The 18,323-nt window shown below is 37.0% G+C and overlaps 1 protein-coding gene and 1 pseudogene across 5 annotated transcripts in view; both read right to left on the bottom strand.

The window, feature by feature from the left end:
- Positions 1 to 18,323, bottom strand: part of FGD4 (FYVE, RhoGEF and PH domain containing 4) — a 252,697-nt gene that overhangs the window by 67,544 nt on the left and 166,830 nt on the right. For all 5 annotated transcript variants that reach the window (XR_013179630.1, XM_077170478.1, XM_077170480.1 and 2 more), the window contains exon 2: positions 17,636 to 17,788. Coding sequence is in view for 3 of the 5 variants with exons in the window: in XM_077170478.1 (XP_077026593.1) it covers positions 17,636 to 17,788 (153 nt within the window). In the remaining 2 variants the exon portion in view is untranslated. The remainder of the gene's footprint in view (positions 1 to 17,635; positions 17,789 to 18,323) is intronic.
- On the bottom strand, positions 15,082 to 17,626 carry LOC143691662 (mitochondrial nicotinamide adenine dinucleotide transporter SLC25A51-like; annotated as a pseudogene).

Here is an 18,323-nt window from a genome sequence, read left to right as displayed (position 1 = left end):
AACTTACTATTTCTTCCCCCTGCAAACCAGCTCCTCCTCTTCTACCTATGTTCCCTATTTATATCAATGGTAGCACCATTCTTCATCCATCTCAGAAGCATTCATTCAACAGATACATAATGAGCATCGCTGTGTTCTGGGTACTGTGAACAGATGTAAAACTCAATGGGGAAACTCCTTCTTCTCTCTAATTTTCTTCCCTTTATATAATTATGTACAAAGTGTGCGTCAAATCCACTGCCCTCCTCTCTTATCCCACAGCTATTTCTCTAATTGAGGCCATATTATCTCTTACATACCCTTGGCTCCCATGTTTCAACTTAAAACTCTATATCCAACTGCCTAAAAATGTAGAGCTGTGTTCCAGTAGCCATGCCTCTTGAAGATGATTGTATAATAATACAGCTTTCAAAATGTGATGTGTAATTGTGAAAACCTTGTGTCTGATGCTCTTTTTATCTACCTTATCAACAGACGAGTAAAACATATGGAATAAAAAACAAACAAAAAACCCCAAGCAAACTCTATATCCAAAATACACAACAAAAATGAAAGACTAATAGTGTGTACATATCTTGTTCATGTATACTTATAAAATGGATTTTTCACTAGCAGGTTGTTATATCAGTTTCATTATTTTTACTAAGAGATGCAAATGCAAACTCTGATCAATTGTTATGGTGTCAAAAATAATTTGAGAGGGTCCAGGCTAAAGAGCAGCATGATCAATTAGCAAGTCCTCTCCTGGATGCAGAATGGGAAACTGCCATTATTGCTTTAAAAGAGTTTAATGGCTATTTATTTTCTCATATATGACGTGTAACTGATGGCATATATGATTATGATTGGAAAGGACCAGTAGAAAAGTAATCTACCTACCTCCCTTCCTTACATATCAATATAATCCAGATTGACATAAACTAAAAAGAAACTTAAATAAATGCTAAAGAAACCCATGATTTTATAAAATAGACATAAATAATGTTTACTAATGTTTCCCCCCCGAATTTGCTTTTACAATAGGGGAAAAAAAGAGATCATACATTATAGGCAATATTCTAAGGCCGCAGTTTTCAGGCTTATATTAGAGACTATGAGAACGGAAAACTCTAAAGCTCTACTTCTTCCTCTTCTTCTTAAAATTTCAATTATTTATTTATTTTTAAATGTTTTCTCTTCAGATACTAAATGCTTCTAGAAATCAATATCTGGACCTTATAGGAAAGATGCAAATCATTTCTAGGTTTAGCCTAACACTCTGACAGCTAGCTTAGCATGTAACTAAAGTCCTTCTGTACTTCATTGTTAAACTATTATAGTGATAAGATTTCCAAGTAAAAGACATTCTGAAGCCAAAATATCTACTACAAATATTTTTCATTGAATAAGAACATGCAAGTACTTACATTCTGCTAGGATATGAACAATTTTAGAATCATGCTAGCAAAAAACTTGTTTTTACATTTGTATTTACATATCTAGATCTAAATGAAAACAGCAGGTCTATTGGAAATCCAGCATAGTAGGATATTTGTTTTCTTTTAAAATAACTTTCTTGAGAATTTGCTAACTCTTTGCCTCATCTCTATCCTCCCATGCCCTGTGAAACCTAGGCTCCAGCCACACTGAATTGCACGCTGCATCTTAAGCACTGTGTTTGAGAAGCCTTACCAAGCTATTCTATCCTTTCTCCCTTTCCTTATTCCCATCCCACCCCGGACCTTCACATACCATTCTCAGTTGAAGTTTTTGCATTGTTCTGTAATATTTTTGAAAAATGGCTGTTTTACTCAATTTTGAGCCCCTTGAGCAAGAAATGAGTTTTACTCATTTTTGTTCCAGCCCACCTCTTCTGATTGTATGGGAAGATTCAGCTCTTAAAGAAAAACCACTATTTCACAAAACTGTTTGGTGACTTAATCTTATTGCTCCAACAAAACAATGAACAGTAACCTATAGCTACTTTTAGAAGCAAATGTTTGAAAAGGAATTTAAAACACACTGCATAGAAGGACTCTATCCATAAAGGCAATTTGCAAACTGTAGATGATTAACATGTATAATACTTATCTATTTATACTTAAAACATCTATTTACCATACAGCTGGAATTTCATGGTAAGATACACATTTTTAAATGCAATAATGTCCTAAATCTGCCCTGCCACTTTGGCTCCCCTTGCCTCTTACATGATACCTTGTGGAGACCTGGAGCTTATAGACCCAAAGAAAATATCTGTACTATCTATAACCAAGAAAGGAATAATGATTAGAATAAAGAGCTATTATACATTATTATCTGAAAGAACTAAAAAACCTAGTATAAAAATTGGATGAAGGATATAAACAGGTGAAAAATAGTGTTCAACTTTACTAATAATCAGGCAAATGCAAATTTAATCCACAGTACACCACCATTAGCTCAACAGACCAAAAAAATTAAAATCTGACAGTATCAAGTGTTGGTGAAGATATGATTTAAAGTGAGCTCTTACAGATTTCGGCTATGAGTATAAATTGATAAAACCACTTGAGAGATTTGTCATTTCCAAAATATACATTCTACAGAAATTCTTGCACATCTACACAAGCACTTTTTTTTATTTTTTTACTTTTTCATTAATTTAACAAATATTTATTGAATACCTATTAAATTCTAGGCACTTGCATATATCAACCAACAAAACGGAAGAAATAAACAAAAAACATAAGTAAATTCTATAATAAGTCATTATTATAAGTGCTAAGAGAAAAAAAGAAGAAAACAAACAAGAGTAAGGTAAAGAGATTGGAGTATAGGGGTGGAGGGTTATAGTATAGTATTAAACAGGGTGCTTTAAATGAGCCTCTTTGAGATGTTGATACTTGAGCAGGACTTGAAGAAGTGGAGGGAGTTATCTGGAAAAGAGCATTCCATCAGGCGAAGAAGGCAAAAGGCCCCAAAGTCTGGACACCATCGTGACTGGAGCAAAATGAGCAAGAAGGCAAGAGAAGAGGGCTGAGGTCAGAGGGAAGGCCTGATGATTTTGAGTCTTGTGGACAATTCTGCAGATTTTGACTTTGAGTGAAATGATAAGCTACAGCAGAATTTTGGGCATACAAATAATATGCTATGACTTAAATTTTAACAGGATCACTCTGGCTGCTGTCTTGAGAACAAAAGGGACAAAGGGAGGAGCAGAAACAACAGACAGGAGGCTATTGTAGAAATCCACATAAGAGAATGTTGCTTGAAGGGAGAAGTGACAAATAGTTGATTCAGATATATTTTAAATGTATATTTCCTGACCGATTAAACACGGGAGATGAAAGAAGACAGCCAAGGATGACTCAGATTTTTGGTCTGAGTCACTAGAAGGATGGAATTGTCATCAACTAATAAAGCGGGTAAAATAAGTTTTGGAGAGATCAGGATTTCCATTTTAGACATGCTAAAGTTGAGATACCTATTTAACTATAAATAAAATGGGATTTTATTACTGCAAATTTTATAGATGGCAAATAGAACAAAACAATTATTCAAAAATTTCCAAGTTATTGAGAATGAAAAGACAAACTAATTGCCAGTTTAAGTTTTGGGAGTATCAGAAGGTTAATTATTCTTATTTCAATCCTATGAAAAAAGCAAAAGCTGGCTACATTATTAATGCCTGTAAATGTATACATAGATGATACTTTTAAAAAGAGTGGCTCATTACACATGGATTACTTTGCTTTGGAAGCAAATGATGTAAGTTTGAGAACCCTTCATTTATAGAAATTGTACAAATAAAAATAATGTGGCCAGGCAGGCAATGGTGGCACAGTGGCAGAGTTCTCGTCTGCCATGCCAGAGACCCAGGTTCGATTCCCAGGACCTGCCATGCAAAAAAAAAATTAAATTGAATTAAAAAATAATGTGGCCTTCCAAGTTCATGAAAACTTTTAAAACATTTAGTTTTAATGACTGAGACATGACAATACATAAGCTTTATCAAAATAATCATGAACTATGGAAACTGTTGCAGATCAAGCTCCAAAGGAAAAAAGAACTATTAGATTTAATTGCTAAGGAGGAGATTTTGAATTATGTCTAGCATGTCAGGAAATAGGTCAATATTAAAAATGGTGAGCAAAAAGAAGAATGTATGCTTGAAGTTGCTCAGTAATTTGTTTGTAGTGACCAGGAGGATTGGTATGAAGTGAATAAATCTTTGTTTTCCGAAGTGCTATGGTATCTTCTGAGGCTGAGGCAAAACAAGTCCTAAGTTTGAATAAAACCATTTCAAAATCCACATACAGCAATTTTGATTCAAATGCAAATTCATCTAATTGCTAATCTAAAATTTAGTTTTTACCCTTTTAAAATCTATAAATGATTCTTCAAAAATATTTACTTGTTAGTAATGAATAAGCATAAATCTTACATTGTTTCAGACACAATACTACATTATCACCACTAATAAAAGCATTCAAATTCAATACTATCTCTTCTTTTAAAATCACCAATGTATAAAGCTATGATCTCATCTGCACTTCATATGAGGAAAATAAGATTTAATTATATGTACTTTTTAGGATCTAGATCAGAGTTTCTCAAACTTGGCACTACTGACATTTTGGGCCAGATGAATCTCTGTTATGGTAGGTTGTTCTGTACCTTACAGGATGCTGAGCAGCACCTCTAACCTCTAATAACCAGATGCCAGAAGCAGTGCTCCCCACACCCCCGCCAGTTATATCAATTAGAAATGTATCCTGACATTGCCAAATGTCTGGCGTGGGAGCATAGGGGAGTAGAGGGGGTATAGAGATGGGGTTGGGGGAGTAAAGTAAGCAGTTGAGAACTACTGACCTATGTACAGCCTTCCCTTCCCTGCCTCAGTCACCTAAATGTTCTTAAAGGTTGGGAGAAATTTAAAAATCTAGTGGCTTCTCTCCACTAGAGGGTGAGGAACTCATTATAGGATGGATAGTCAGTAATAATGCCTATTCGGCAGGTGATATGGCAACACCAAGATGAAGTCTCATTTTCTTGGATGTCATTCTGTTCATGGCACATGTTCAAAGTTTTAAACAAAAAATATCTGAAACAAAATGGAGGAAATTTGGCTGCACGGCATAGACTTACTCAATAAGTATTACTGAAGGCCGGATATGTGCCAGGCACTAAGTATGTAGCAGTGCAAAAGGCAGGGAGAAAAAAAGATAAGTGAGTAAAATTTATAGCAGGTTAGATTGTAAGAAATGAGAAAAAAGCAAGAAGGGAAGGGGAATCTGGTATGCCAAGATTGAGGATAGGGTTGAAATTTTAGCTGGGGGGCCAGGTCTCAGACAAGGGTTAACAATGAGTGAGAGTATTTTGAAAAAGAAGTATAAACTACTGTATGTGATTTATTTAATATCTGAAAATATGTCCTGTAGTTAAAGTCGTATATAATTAACCCAAAACTCAAAACAGCAAATAAATGTGTATTTAAATGGCAATGTATGGACTTTGAAATAACTGTCAAATAGGAAAAGCAAGATTGTTGTCTCCCTACAAAATGAAATTATCTTGGCCCATGGTATCTCCAAAAGGACACTGCTATGATTTATCTCAATATAGTGGCAGTGAAACACAATGAAGTATTACAATGCATTTTTAAAAAAGGCTTTATAAATAATGAAATTCTTGCTTCTGAACTCAGCAATTACATAAACTTTAATTGTATTCCTTTTGTATAGTCTTAACTCATAATTTGATCTTGTCAGCTTAGTTCTAATGATGAAGATCAAATTTTATAGTTTGCAAATAAAATGGCTTAAATTATGCTAAAAATTTTTTCTATGTTTATCTGCACACGAATGCTATACAAAGTAGTAGGGTAAAAAGGAAAGGTTATAAATTCATAATTGGGCTACTCACTTGAATCACAAATTATTTGACCTTGCCTGATAAACCATACTCCATACCAGTACCACCACCACCACCACTCATAAAATCTCCATGTCAGCTAGCATTAAAAAGGAACATTTTAAAGCAACAGTTTATATTCAATCTGTTTCATATCATACTTTGTTTTATTTATCAGGATTTAGGGTATTATTATTGGCCCTCATGAATCCACTAGTATTAATACAACTAAAGACTAAAGTAACTAGGAAATTGAAATGAATATGGAGACAAGAAAAAAAAATTCAAATATTCCATAATCAAGAAGAATCCAATTTAAACCTGTTTTAAAGATCTCTTTCAGAAATCCTTAAGATGTAAGAACTTGAAGGAATAAAAGCAGTTCTTTTATAATATATTCTTTTTTTTAAGTTTTTTTTATTAATCAAAAAAAAAAGAAATTAACACAACATTTAGAAATCATTCCATTCTACACATGCACTCAGTAATTCTTAGTATCATCACATAGATGTATGATCATCATTTCTTAGTACATTTGCATCGATTTAGGAAAAGAACTAGCAAAACAGCAGAAAAAGATATAGAATGTTAATATAGAGAAGAGAATTAAAATAATAATACTAATAAAAAATAAATATATATAAAAAAAGGAAAAAGAAAAAACAAAAACAAAAGATACAAACAAACAAACAAACAAAAAACTATATTTCAGGTGCAGCTTCATTCAGTGTTCCAACATAGTTACATTACATTTAGGTATTATTGTGCTGTCCATTTTTGAGTTTTTGTATCTAGTCCTGTTGCACAGTCTGTATCCCTTCAGCTCCAATTACCCATTATCTTACCCTGTTTCTAACTCCTGCTGGTCTCTGTTACCAATGATATATTCCAAGCTGATTCTCAAATGTCGGTTCACATCAGTGGGACCTTACAGTATTTGTCCTTTAGTTTTGGGCTAGACTCACTCAGCATAATGTTCTCTAGGTCCATCCATGTTATTACATGCTTCATAAGTTTAGTCTGTCTTAAAGCTGCATAATATTCCATCGTAGGTATACGCCAGTTTGTTTAGCCACTTGTCTGTTGATGGACATTTTGGCTGTTTCCATCTCTTTGCAATTGTAGATAATGCTGGTATAAACACTGGTGTGCAAATGTCCGTCTGTGTCTTTGCCCTTAAGTCCTTTGAGTAGATACCTAGCAGTGGTATTGCTGGGTCGTAATCCATTCTGCCATTCTATGTCTTTTGATTGGGAAATTCAGTCCATTAACTTTTAGTGTTATTACTGTTTGGATAATATTTTCCTCTACCATTTTGGCTTTTGTATTATATATATCATAACTGATTTTCCTTCTTTCTACACTTTACTCCATACCTCTCTCTTCTGTCTTTTCGTATCTGACTCTAGTGCTCCCTTTAGTATTTCTTGCAGAGCTGGTCTCTTGGTCACAAATTCTCTCAATGACTTTTTGTGTATAAATGTTTTAATTTCTCCTTCATTTTTGAAGGACAATTTTGCTGGATATAGAAGTCTTGGTTGGCAGTTTTTCTCTTTTAGTAATTTAAATATATCATCCCACTGTCTTCTAGCTTCCATGGTTTCTGCTGAGAAATCTACACATAGTCTTATTGGGTTTCCCTTGTATGTGATGGATTGTTTTTCTCTTGCTGCTTTCAAGATCCTCTCTTTCTCTTTGACCTCTGACATTCTAACTAGTAAGTGTCTTGGAGAACGCCTATTTGGGTCTATTCTCTTTGGGGTGCGCTGCACTTCTTGGATCTGTAATTTTAGGTCTTTCATAAGAGTTGGGAAATTTTCAGTGATAATTTCTTCCATTAGTTTTTCTCCTCCTTTTCCCTTCTCTTCTCCTTCTGGGACACCCACAACATGTATATTTGTGCGCTTCATATTGTCATTCAGTTCCCTGATCCCCTGCTCAAGTTTTTCCATTCTTTTCCCTAAGTTTCTGTTTCTTTTTGGAATTCAGATGTTCCATCCTCCAGTTCACTAATTGTAGCTTCTGTCTCTAGATCTACCATTGTAGGTATCCATTGTTTTTTCCATTTTTTCTTCTTTGTCCTTCACTCCCATAAGTTCTGATTTGTTTTTTCAGATTTTCTATTTCTTCTTTTTGTTCAGCCCATGTCTTCTTCATGTCCTCCCTCAATTTATTGATTTGGTTTTTGAAGAGTTTTTCCATTTCTGTTTGTATATTCAACATTAGTTGTCTCAGCTCCTGTATCTCATTTGAACGATTGGTTTGTTCCTTTGACTGGGCCATATCTTCAATTTTCTGAGCGTCATCCATTATTTTCTGCTGGTGTCTGGGCATTTGATCAGATTTCCCTGGGTGTGGGACCCAGCTGGTTGAAAGGTTTTTCTGTGAAATCTCTGGGCTCTGTTTTTCTTTTCCTGCCCAGTAGGTGGTGCTCGTGGCACTCGTCTGTCTGTGGGGCCCACCAGTAAAAGATGCTGTGCCTCCTTTAACTTGCCAATCCGAATCTCGCAGTCGGCTCGGGAAACCGCGCGTGGAGGGGAGGTCGGAAACCGCACGTGGAGGGGGGGTCGCCGGCCGCCGCAGTTTGGGGGAGTGCCGGTCCAAATTGCCCAGCTGGCCCGAGACGCCAAGCGTGGTGGGAGGGCCCCACTATCCAACGTTCCCAGTCAGACCGGGGAGCCACATGCGTGGAGGGGACCCCAGTCGCCAGCCGCCCCGGCCGGGAAAACGCGCGCCCCTTGGGTATCTCACCGCAGCGCAGCAGATTCTCCCTGCCTGTTCAGCCGTTCCAGAATGGGGTACGCTGTCTTTTTGGTCTCTGTCGTGGCTCCGGGAGCTGTTTCGTATTGTTTCTGTTTCTTTAGTTGCTTTTCTGGAGGAGGAACTAAGACCCGCGCGTCTTACTAAGCCGCCATCTTCTCCGGAAGTCTATAATATATTCTTGTGGTAGTTAGGTTCAGGTGTCAACTTGGCCAGGTGATGGTGCCTAGTTCTATTGCTGTGGACATGAGCCAATAGCATGTGAACCTCATCTGTTGCTGATTACATCTGCAGTTGGCTAGGAGGTGTGCCTGATGCAATGAATGATGTTTGATTTAATTGGCTGGACGCTTAAATGAGAGGACTCAATGTAGCACAGCCCAAGCAGCTCAGCCTAGGCCTTTGGAGATGCAGAAAGGAATCACCCCGGGAGAAAGTTGTTGGAACGCAGAGGCCTGGAGAGAAAGCCAGCAGAGATCACCCTGTGCCTTCCCATGTAAGAAAAGAACCTCAGGTGAAAGTTAGCTGCCTTTCCTCTGAAGAACTATACATTTTTAACTAAATAAATCCCCTTTTATTAAATCCGTCTCTGGTGTGTTGCATTCCAGCAACTAGCAAACTAAAACAAACTAGAACAAAGAAAAAAGCAGTTTTTTTCTTTGCCTACAATAGGAGAGGCCAATTAAATACAAAACAAAATAGAAATTGATTTTTTTCTAATGTGCATTAAATCTGAAAATGCCCACTATTGTTTGTTGGCTGGAATGTTCAGCATTCATTATAGATAAAAATCTATGAAGAAAAAAGTATATATTAAATCATTTATATAATTTAGCTTGTGTATTGTATTTTAACTGGCTTTGCTTTCTACCATCAAAATTATAACTCTGTGCATCTTAAAATTATATGCTAGTCACTGGAAATTTCTGTTTTAAAAGAAAATGGTCACTGAACAACATTGTTCAAAGCTTTCTGTCATTATCTTTTTTTGTTGTTCTCCTCTTTGGTGGCTCAACTCTTGAGAGGAAGAACTATTTACTTTTTTTTTTCTTTAAACAAAAAACCAAACTCAAACAGAATTACTCTAAAACACTTGGAGATTTCATTAAATTCACATAGCCACAAAATTCAAAATATCAGGGACTTCCAGGCCAAGATGGCAGCTTAGCAATGTGCGCATTTTAGATTGTCCTCCAAAACACCACTAAATAACCAGAAACAGTGTAGAACAGCTCCTGGGGCCACGTCAGTGACCGGACACACAGCGTACCCCAGTCTGGACCAGCTGGACCGGCTGTGAGCCCCCCCAGAACCGGGAGTTCCCCAAGCTGTGCGGCTGGCACCTCTCCCCCACAGGCTGCTTCCCAGAGGGAAAAGGAAAGAGACTTTACCAGCAGCAGGGGCTGAGCCCAACCAAATGCCAATTGCAGAATTAAATTCTGACTACTAAAAATTGGCTCCCAACTCAGGTGAACCTGGTCAAAGCAGAGGTCGCTCATTTTTGCCTCGGTGCCAAGGGGACAGGGCTGACGGAAAAAGAAAAAAAAAAAAGAAACAGAGGTTTTTGTGGCTGTGTATCTACAAAGGCTTGATTGCTTTGAAGACAGCGGCAGGGTTTCTCAGGATGCAACTGCCCCAGGCATAGGCAGAAACAAGCTGGTCTTAGGGCCTCTATGGAGCCTGTGCCTTCCCGAGGGGAGGGGTGAAGCCCAACTGAGGAGGAATCCATCCCTCAAGGAATTCAGACCTCAGGGCTTGGTAATTTGAAGCCATTAAAACCAGCCTACAACCTCTCCTCTGTCTCCACAACAACCCCAGCAGGGAGAGTCTGCCAAAGTTAAAGGTACCGCATCATCTTATGCTGGTGGGACCTGCAGGCAGACAAGCACCACATGCTGGGCAGGATAAGAAAAACAGAGCCCAGAGATTTCACAGGAAAGTCTCTCAACATGCTGGGTCTCACCCTCAGGGAAAACTGACGCAGGTGACTCTTTCCTCCTGATAGGAGGCCAGTTTGGTCTGGGAAAATCTAGCTGGGGTCTATAATACCTAAGTAGACCCTCCTAAGTGTAGGGGGGAAAAGGCACCATACAAGCAGGGCAAGAAACAAGAAAATAAGAACTGAAAAATTCTCCTCTGTTAAACAAAACCTAAGCTAGAGGTCCAGAAAATAGCTGAACTGAATGTCAAAGAACAGATAACAAATTCATCCAGCAAGATAACCCTAGGTAAAAGAAGTGAAAGCAATCTCCACAATAAACTAATTAAGGTAATTAAATGCCTAGACATCAGCAAAAAATAATAAATCACACTAAGAAAATTGAAGATATGGCCCAGTCAAAGGAACAAACTAACAATTCAAATGAGATACAGGAGCTGAAACAATTAATTTAGAATATACGAACAGACATGGAAAACATCATCAAAAACCAAATCAATGAATTGAGGGAGGATATAAAGAAAGCAAGGAGGAATGGACAAAAAGAAGAAATCCAAAGTCTGAAAAAACAAATCACAGAACTTATGGGAATGAAAGGCATGGTAGAAGAGATGAAAAAAACAATGGAAACCCACAATGGTAGATTTCGAGAGGCAGAACATAGGATTAGTGAACTGGAGGATGGAACATCTGAAATGTGACAAAAAAAAGAAAATATAGGGAAAATATGAGCAGGAAACTCAGGGAATTGAATGACAATAAGAAGCGCACAAATATACGTGTTGTGGGTGTCCCAGAAGAAGAAGAGAAGGGAAAAGGAGGAGAAAAACTAATGGAGGAAATTATCACTGAAAATTTTCCAACTCTTATTAAAGACTTAAAATTACAGATCCAAGAAGTGCAGCGTACCCCGAAGAGAAAAGATCCAAATAGATGTACTGCAAGACATTTACTAATCAGAATGTCAGAGATCAAAGAGAAAGAGAGAATCATGAAAGCAGCAAGAGAAAAGCAATCCATCATATACAAGGGAAGCCCAATAAGACTATGTGTCGATTTCTCAGCAGAAACCATGGAGGCAAAAAAGACAGTGGGATGATATATTTAAATTATTAAAAGAGAAAAACTGCCAACCAAGAATTCTATATCCAGCAAAAATGTCTTTCAAAAATGGGGGAGAAATTAAAACATTTTCAGACAAAAAGTCACGGAATTTGTGACCAAGAGACCAGCTCTACAAGAAATACTAAAGGGAGCACTAGAGGCAGATACGAAAAGAGAGGAGAGAGAGGTATGGAGAAGAGTGTAGAAAGGAAGACTATGAGTAATGGTAAAAAGGAAAATTAGATATGGCATATAAAATCCAGAAGGCAAAATGGTAGAAGAAAGTACTACCCATGCAGTAATAACACTAAAAGTTAATGGATTAAACTCCCCAATCAAAAGACATAGACTGGTGAATGGATTAAAAAACAGGACCCATCTATATGCTGTCTCTACTCAAAGGACATGAGAGCAAGGACACAAACGGACATTTGCACACCAATGTTTATAGCAGCATTATTTACAATAGCAAAGAGATGGAAATAGCCAAAATGTCCATCAACAGTCGGGTGGCTAAACAAACTGGCAATACATACGATGGAATATTATGCAGCTGTAAGACAGAATAAAGTTATGAAGAATGCAACAACATGGATGGACCTTAAGGACATTATGCTGAGTGAGATTAGCCAAAAACAAAAGGACAAATACTATATGGTCTCACTGATATGAACTGACATTAGTGAATAAACTTGGAATATTTCGTTGGTAACAGAGACCATCAGGAGATAGAAATAGGGTAAGATATTGGGTAACTGGAGCTGAAGGGAAACAGATTGTATGACAGGACTGAATATAAAAACTCAGAAATGGACAGCACAATACTACCTAACTGTAATACAATTATGTTAAAATATTGAATGAAGCTGCATGTGAGAATGATAGAGGGAGGAGTGCTGGGGGCATAAATGCAATCACAAAGAAAGATAGACGATAAAGATTGAGATGGTATAATCCAGGAATGCTTAGAGTGTATAATGATAGTGACTAAATGTACAAATTTAAAAAATGTTTTTGCATGAGGAAGAACAAAGAAATGTCATCATTGCAGGGTGCTGAAAAGAGATGGTAATTAGTATTTTAAAATTTCAACTTATGTGTGAGACTAAAGCAAAAAATGTTTATTTGGTACAAAATTTATATTTTGACTAGTGCATTTCCTAATATAATTATGTAGATAATTGGTTGAACAACATAAGTACATGGAACCTTGAGTAGGACCTGAGATTTTGTTGGTTTGTCCAGAGTGATGCCCCGATGAATCCCAGATTGATTTGATCAGTGAGTGGAAAAGTATTTGCCAAGTCCCCTTTGGGGAATGGTGAGAACAGGGGAAAATTCAACCTCCCCAAGTTGAATTCTTGATATTTTCACAAGCAGTGTGGACAACCAAAGCTATAGGCTGAGCCACCAGTCTTGGGGTTTGTTCATATGAAACTTAACCCCACAAAGGATAGGTCAAGCCTACTTAAAATTAGGCCTAAGAGTCACCCCCAAGAGAACCTCTTTTGTTGGTCAGATGTGGCCTCTGTATCCAGCCAACACAACAAGCAAACTCACCACCCTCTCCCTGTCTACATGGGACATGACTCTCAGGGGTGTGGACCTTCCTGGCAATGTGGGACAGAAATCCTAGAATGAGCTGAGACTCAGTATCAAGGGATTGAGAAAAACCCTAGAATGAGCAGAGACCCAGCATCAAGGGATTGAGAAAACCTTCTCGACCAAAAGGGGAAAGAGTGAAATGAGACAAAGTGTCAATGGCTGAGAGATTCCAAACAGAGTTGAGAGGTTATCCTGGAGGTTATTCTTACGCATTAAGTAGATATCACCTTGTTATCCAAGATGTGATGGAGAGGCTGGAGGGAACTGCCTGAAAATATAGAGCTGTGTTCCAGTAGCCATGTTTCTTGATGATGATTGTATTATGATATAGCTTTCACAATGTGACTGAGTGATTGTGAAAACCTTGTGTCTGATGCTCCTTTTATCTACCTTGTCAACAGATGAGTTGAACGTACGGAATAAAAATAAATAATAGGGGGAACAAATGTTAAAATAAATTTAGTTTGAAATGCTAGTAATCAGTGAAAGCGAAGGGTAAGGGGTATGGTATGTATAATTTTTTTTTCTGTTTTCGTTTTGTTTTTCTGTTGTCTTTTTATTTCTTTTTCTGAATTGATGGAAATGTTCTAAGAAATTATCATGATTATGAATATGCAAAAAAATCAAAATATCTAATAAAAATAGCAATGCATGGTGGTGATGGCAGCACAACACTGTGAATATAATACCACTGAGTCATACACATAAAAATTGGAAATTTTGCATTTTACATATATGTTACTATGATGAAATTTTGTTTTTAAAATGATGGTCAACAATTTAAAAAAAAAGGAAACACATAGAACCAAAGCCCAGTGGAGTGTATCCCCAGGGCCAGCGTATCACACCCTGGTCTAACTCACTTGCCCATGTCCTGGGCCACCCAGAGACACCTGCACATGCTCAGAAACACACGTGAATGAGGGTCCAGCAGCACAGCATCTTCCTCTTCCATTTCTGAAACACAATTCCTTTCAAATCCTGACGTTAATAGGTCCAAGGATGCTACTCACATTTATATGGTGTCAAATTTTTGTTTTCAAAAACCTCTAAATCTACATCTTGGTTTCAAAAATAAACTGCCATTTTCAACACAACACTGTCAAACAGAGTTACTGTAACTCTATTTAGCCTCATTACTGCCAGACAAATGCTTGACAATGTTTCCTAATCCTTTACAGCTGGAAGATACTGCATTTAGAGGTAAACACTTTTTTTGACTATATGCCCATAAACTTTAAACTATTGATGGAGGCCCTGACTTTATTTTGGTGGGTATATGCGCATATTCACATGCTGTTATCTAGAATGATTAAAAACTGAAAGAAATTTAACTTCACTATGCCATGTCAGATGCTAGAAAATCTCAACTATATAATATTTATAGAGGTGGTTAAAAAAAAAGCGTTAAGTTATTTCTCCAGGATGTTTCACACATTTTATTATTTATCTAATTTGTGTATGAATCATTTGTCTTTTTATTTGGAAAAAATACTTTAAAATTTGATTCCTTTGACAAATATGTTTTTGTTTCATCAGGTAAGGAGTAGGTATGCCATCTGGCTATTACCATTCTGAATTTTAAAATAACTCTTCAAATAAATGTTAGGCTCCCAAACTCTCATTACTTTAGTGATAGAATTATAAACTTGGGTTCAAAAAACTTTAAAATCCTAAAATGTCTCTATTTCCAATAGTAACATAAAAAGACACCTAACACTGTGGGGTAAAAGTTATTTTAAGTTCCCCGGCCCCCACTTCCCCCCTACCCCGTAACATTTAGAAACCACTAAAAAAAAAAAATCTGGGGTCTTATTAATAGACTTCCAAAATAAAATTTTATGGAAGTGTTTTCATTAAGGAACAATCCAAGGGAGCAGGATACTTCTTGAATACGACAAACAAACAAACAAACAAAAAAAAACAAAGCCTATTGGCACCAATTCAAACAAACATGCTAATCAGAGTTTTGATCTATATGAAATTCATTTGAAACTTCTTAACAGGATCAAATGCCTAAAACAAAATTTAAGCCCCCATCTTTTTGGCAACAAAATAAGTGAAATCAACATAAGGATATTTTAGGTAGGATTTAAGGGCACATTCCGAATGAAATGGAAAACTTTCAAACTTAGAAAGCAAAGACGGGATCTTTCAATTAGCTACTTGATTCTATCACGCCTAAATAGAAAGTCAGGATAATATCTCAATAGATATTTTCAAAACTTTTATATTCATATATTTATAATTACTTTCAAAACTAATATAAGCTATTTGTCATGAAAACCTATACCTAAATAAGCTGCTTTTCTTCTCTGTTTTGCTATGCTCTAACATGTATGTGATCATGTTTAATGAAAACTATCCTTTTAAACTCCTCTGAAGAACAGAGAAGCAAGAAATGGAGTAACACAAGTAAGCCTACGAAGTCATGAGGCTCTGAAAGTCTTGTCCCTGGCTAGTCATGGCCATTTACATTTCAATACAGAAGGTTAGTGTTTTGGGAAAAAGAATCATCTTGACTAGTAGGTTTTTTGTCAAAGGCCATCAGGTAGACAGCTATTAATCAGAGCATTAGCCTAAAGCTCTTGGGCAATGATTAACAAAAGAATAAAGAAAACTTTAGTTTTCCTATTGAATCCTTCTATTCTGTCATTTTTGGTACTTAAAAAAAAACAACTATGCCCATAGTTCACCTTATCCTGTACTTATAATACCAACTTGAAAGTGGCCAATTAGGAAGATGGGCTAAACTGCATTCTTCTTAGGTTTATCTGGTTGATAAGTGGAACTTAACTAGCTATTTCTTTCATATAATCTTTAATATGAACTCATAATTCACATTGATTATGCCACAAGATATGAGGGGCCAAAGGTAAAATTCAGATGGGCACCTCTCAAATGTTTTCTAGTTTTCTCCTGTTCTAGCCAGATTTTTTTGAAAACCTTGGGGAAAGACTGAAATTTCTCACCAGTCTGAGACTGCATGTAAGTATTTACAACATTAAGTGGAAAAAACAAGAACCCTAACATAGCACCCAATAGCCCTCCACAGATAAATTCAGTAACCAATAAGCACTGTGAGTCCTCGCAGTAGGTAAAGACTCCTTCACAGGACCTTGAAGGCCAAAAAAAAATAACACTGCTGAATCCATTATGGAAAAGAATGGGCAGAAAGCATCAGTAGTACTCTCCAATTCCATGGGACTGCAGCGCCCTGAAAACCTGAGTAGTTGTTTGTAAATTTGTCATAATGCTTGGCCCTCTTGAAGCAATGTTTGAATTCTTTTGAATGGAGTAAAAATTGCTTCTGTTGTCCCAGCAAGTACTGCTGTTACACTACAAGTGATAAACTCTGGGGTTGCTTGACTTGCTTATGGAGAAAGCAAGTAAAATTCTCAGAGACCAAACATAAGGGCCAGGGTAGTTGTCTTCTGCATTAATGAGGGAAGGATTCTGCAATACAAGTTTGATAATCCACCCCTCCTCAACTGAAGTCCTGCATCCTGGGTTTTGATTCCATAGAGCTTTTGCCGAAAGAGGACCCTGAGAATAGGAAAAGTGATTACTATATTGCTGAAAGCTGCACAGCAGCCACACAAGTAATGTGTCATCTCACAAACATCTGTAATATGAGGTTTTACATCTTGTTTCGAAGATGTTAGGATTGTGGCCTTTGAATCTATCATGTTGCTTAAGAACTTTCTTCTTCATAAAGGATTTGTTTTTAAACCTGTAACACCATCTGGGCCTGATGGTGGCTTTTTAATATCTTTCCCAATTTCATCCATTTTTAATATCTGTTAGGTTATCTCTTCTGGAGACAACTGTAACTGAATTTCCCATCACAGTGGCCATCCTGACCTGGTAGCAGCCTACCCCAGGAACAATTTACTTTTAATTTCAGTGGATGACTTTATTAAGAGAACTTTTCAAGCCCCAATTCCTTAATATTATAACATTACTTGCTTGTCAAGTACATTAAGTGCTATTTTAGAATTATCTTTTTCACAGATCCTGTGACAACTAGCAAGCAAGTCATAATGACTTTCAACAGAACTTCCAAACATTCGTTTTTCACATATTTGTGTACATGGTAAAATTAGGGCTTGGGCTAGGTTAAGGATAAAGCATGAGAAGATCACATTCCCCTTAAGAGTTTGCAAAGTGCAAAGAACTGTGACAAAGAAATATACAAAGAGTTTTAGAAGAACAGATAGCAACTCTGCTGAGAAGGGTCACAGATCGGATTTTCTCTGAAAAATAAATGCACCCAATTCCTCCGTTTTATAGCTTAAAATTATTTCTTAATGGTGATCATTCTTCTCAAATTCAAACCCATAATAATCATACCTTGTGGCTTTGGACTTGCAGCTGAGTGTTTCGCTGGCGCTTTTCCATTTATTCCCTGAGCCTCTTCTTCAGATACATTCCGATCAATCAGTGTGGTTGTGCTGCTCGTCACACAAGGAGGAATTATAATGATCTTTGGACAGATGCTGCTGCCTGAGAGAGTTCAAAAAGAAAGGGCAAGTAAATACAGAAATGAGCACAACTTTGTCTTGTGAGTTAAAGTTCTTCTGACTTCATAAAACAAAACCAGTCACATTTACAAGACTGGTTATAGAAATGCTTTTCCCCTATTTGTGGCTTGATAAAGAGTTTTCCTGGGAAAGATTTCATCCCCAGTGCTTTAAAAACCTTATAAAACCACAGGGCATGCTTTCAGAAGACAGCTCTACGCACACTCCTTTCCTTACAGAACTACATACTCTTTTCCTTACAAGGCTACAGAAAGGGCAGAATGCAGCTGCTGTGATGTAGGTGGAGAGGACTAGCGGGCCCCAGCCTAATCCCTTAAAAGCGTTCCTTTCCAGTTTCCAGTCACTGAGTAACCCAAAAGAATAAAGAAGTAAAACACCAAAATGACAGCTGGGCTAGAAAAATCACTGTTAGAAATGAATACAAACACACATGCACACACAAACACACATCTCTCACCCACTGGCTTACTCAGAGTCTCACTTCAGCTTCTATGATA

Source organism: Tamandua tetradactyla, chromosome 7, assembly GCF_023851605.1.
Source record: "Tamandua tetradactyla isolate mTamTet1 chromosome 7, mTamTet1.pri, whole genome shotgun sequence".
Taxonomy (NCBI): Eukaryota; Metazoa; Chordata; class Mammalia; order Pilosa; family Myrmecophagidae; genus Tamandua; species Tamandua tetradactyla.
Note: the sequence above shows the minus strand (reverse complement) of the source record. Positions and strands in the feature narration are given on the sequence as shown.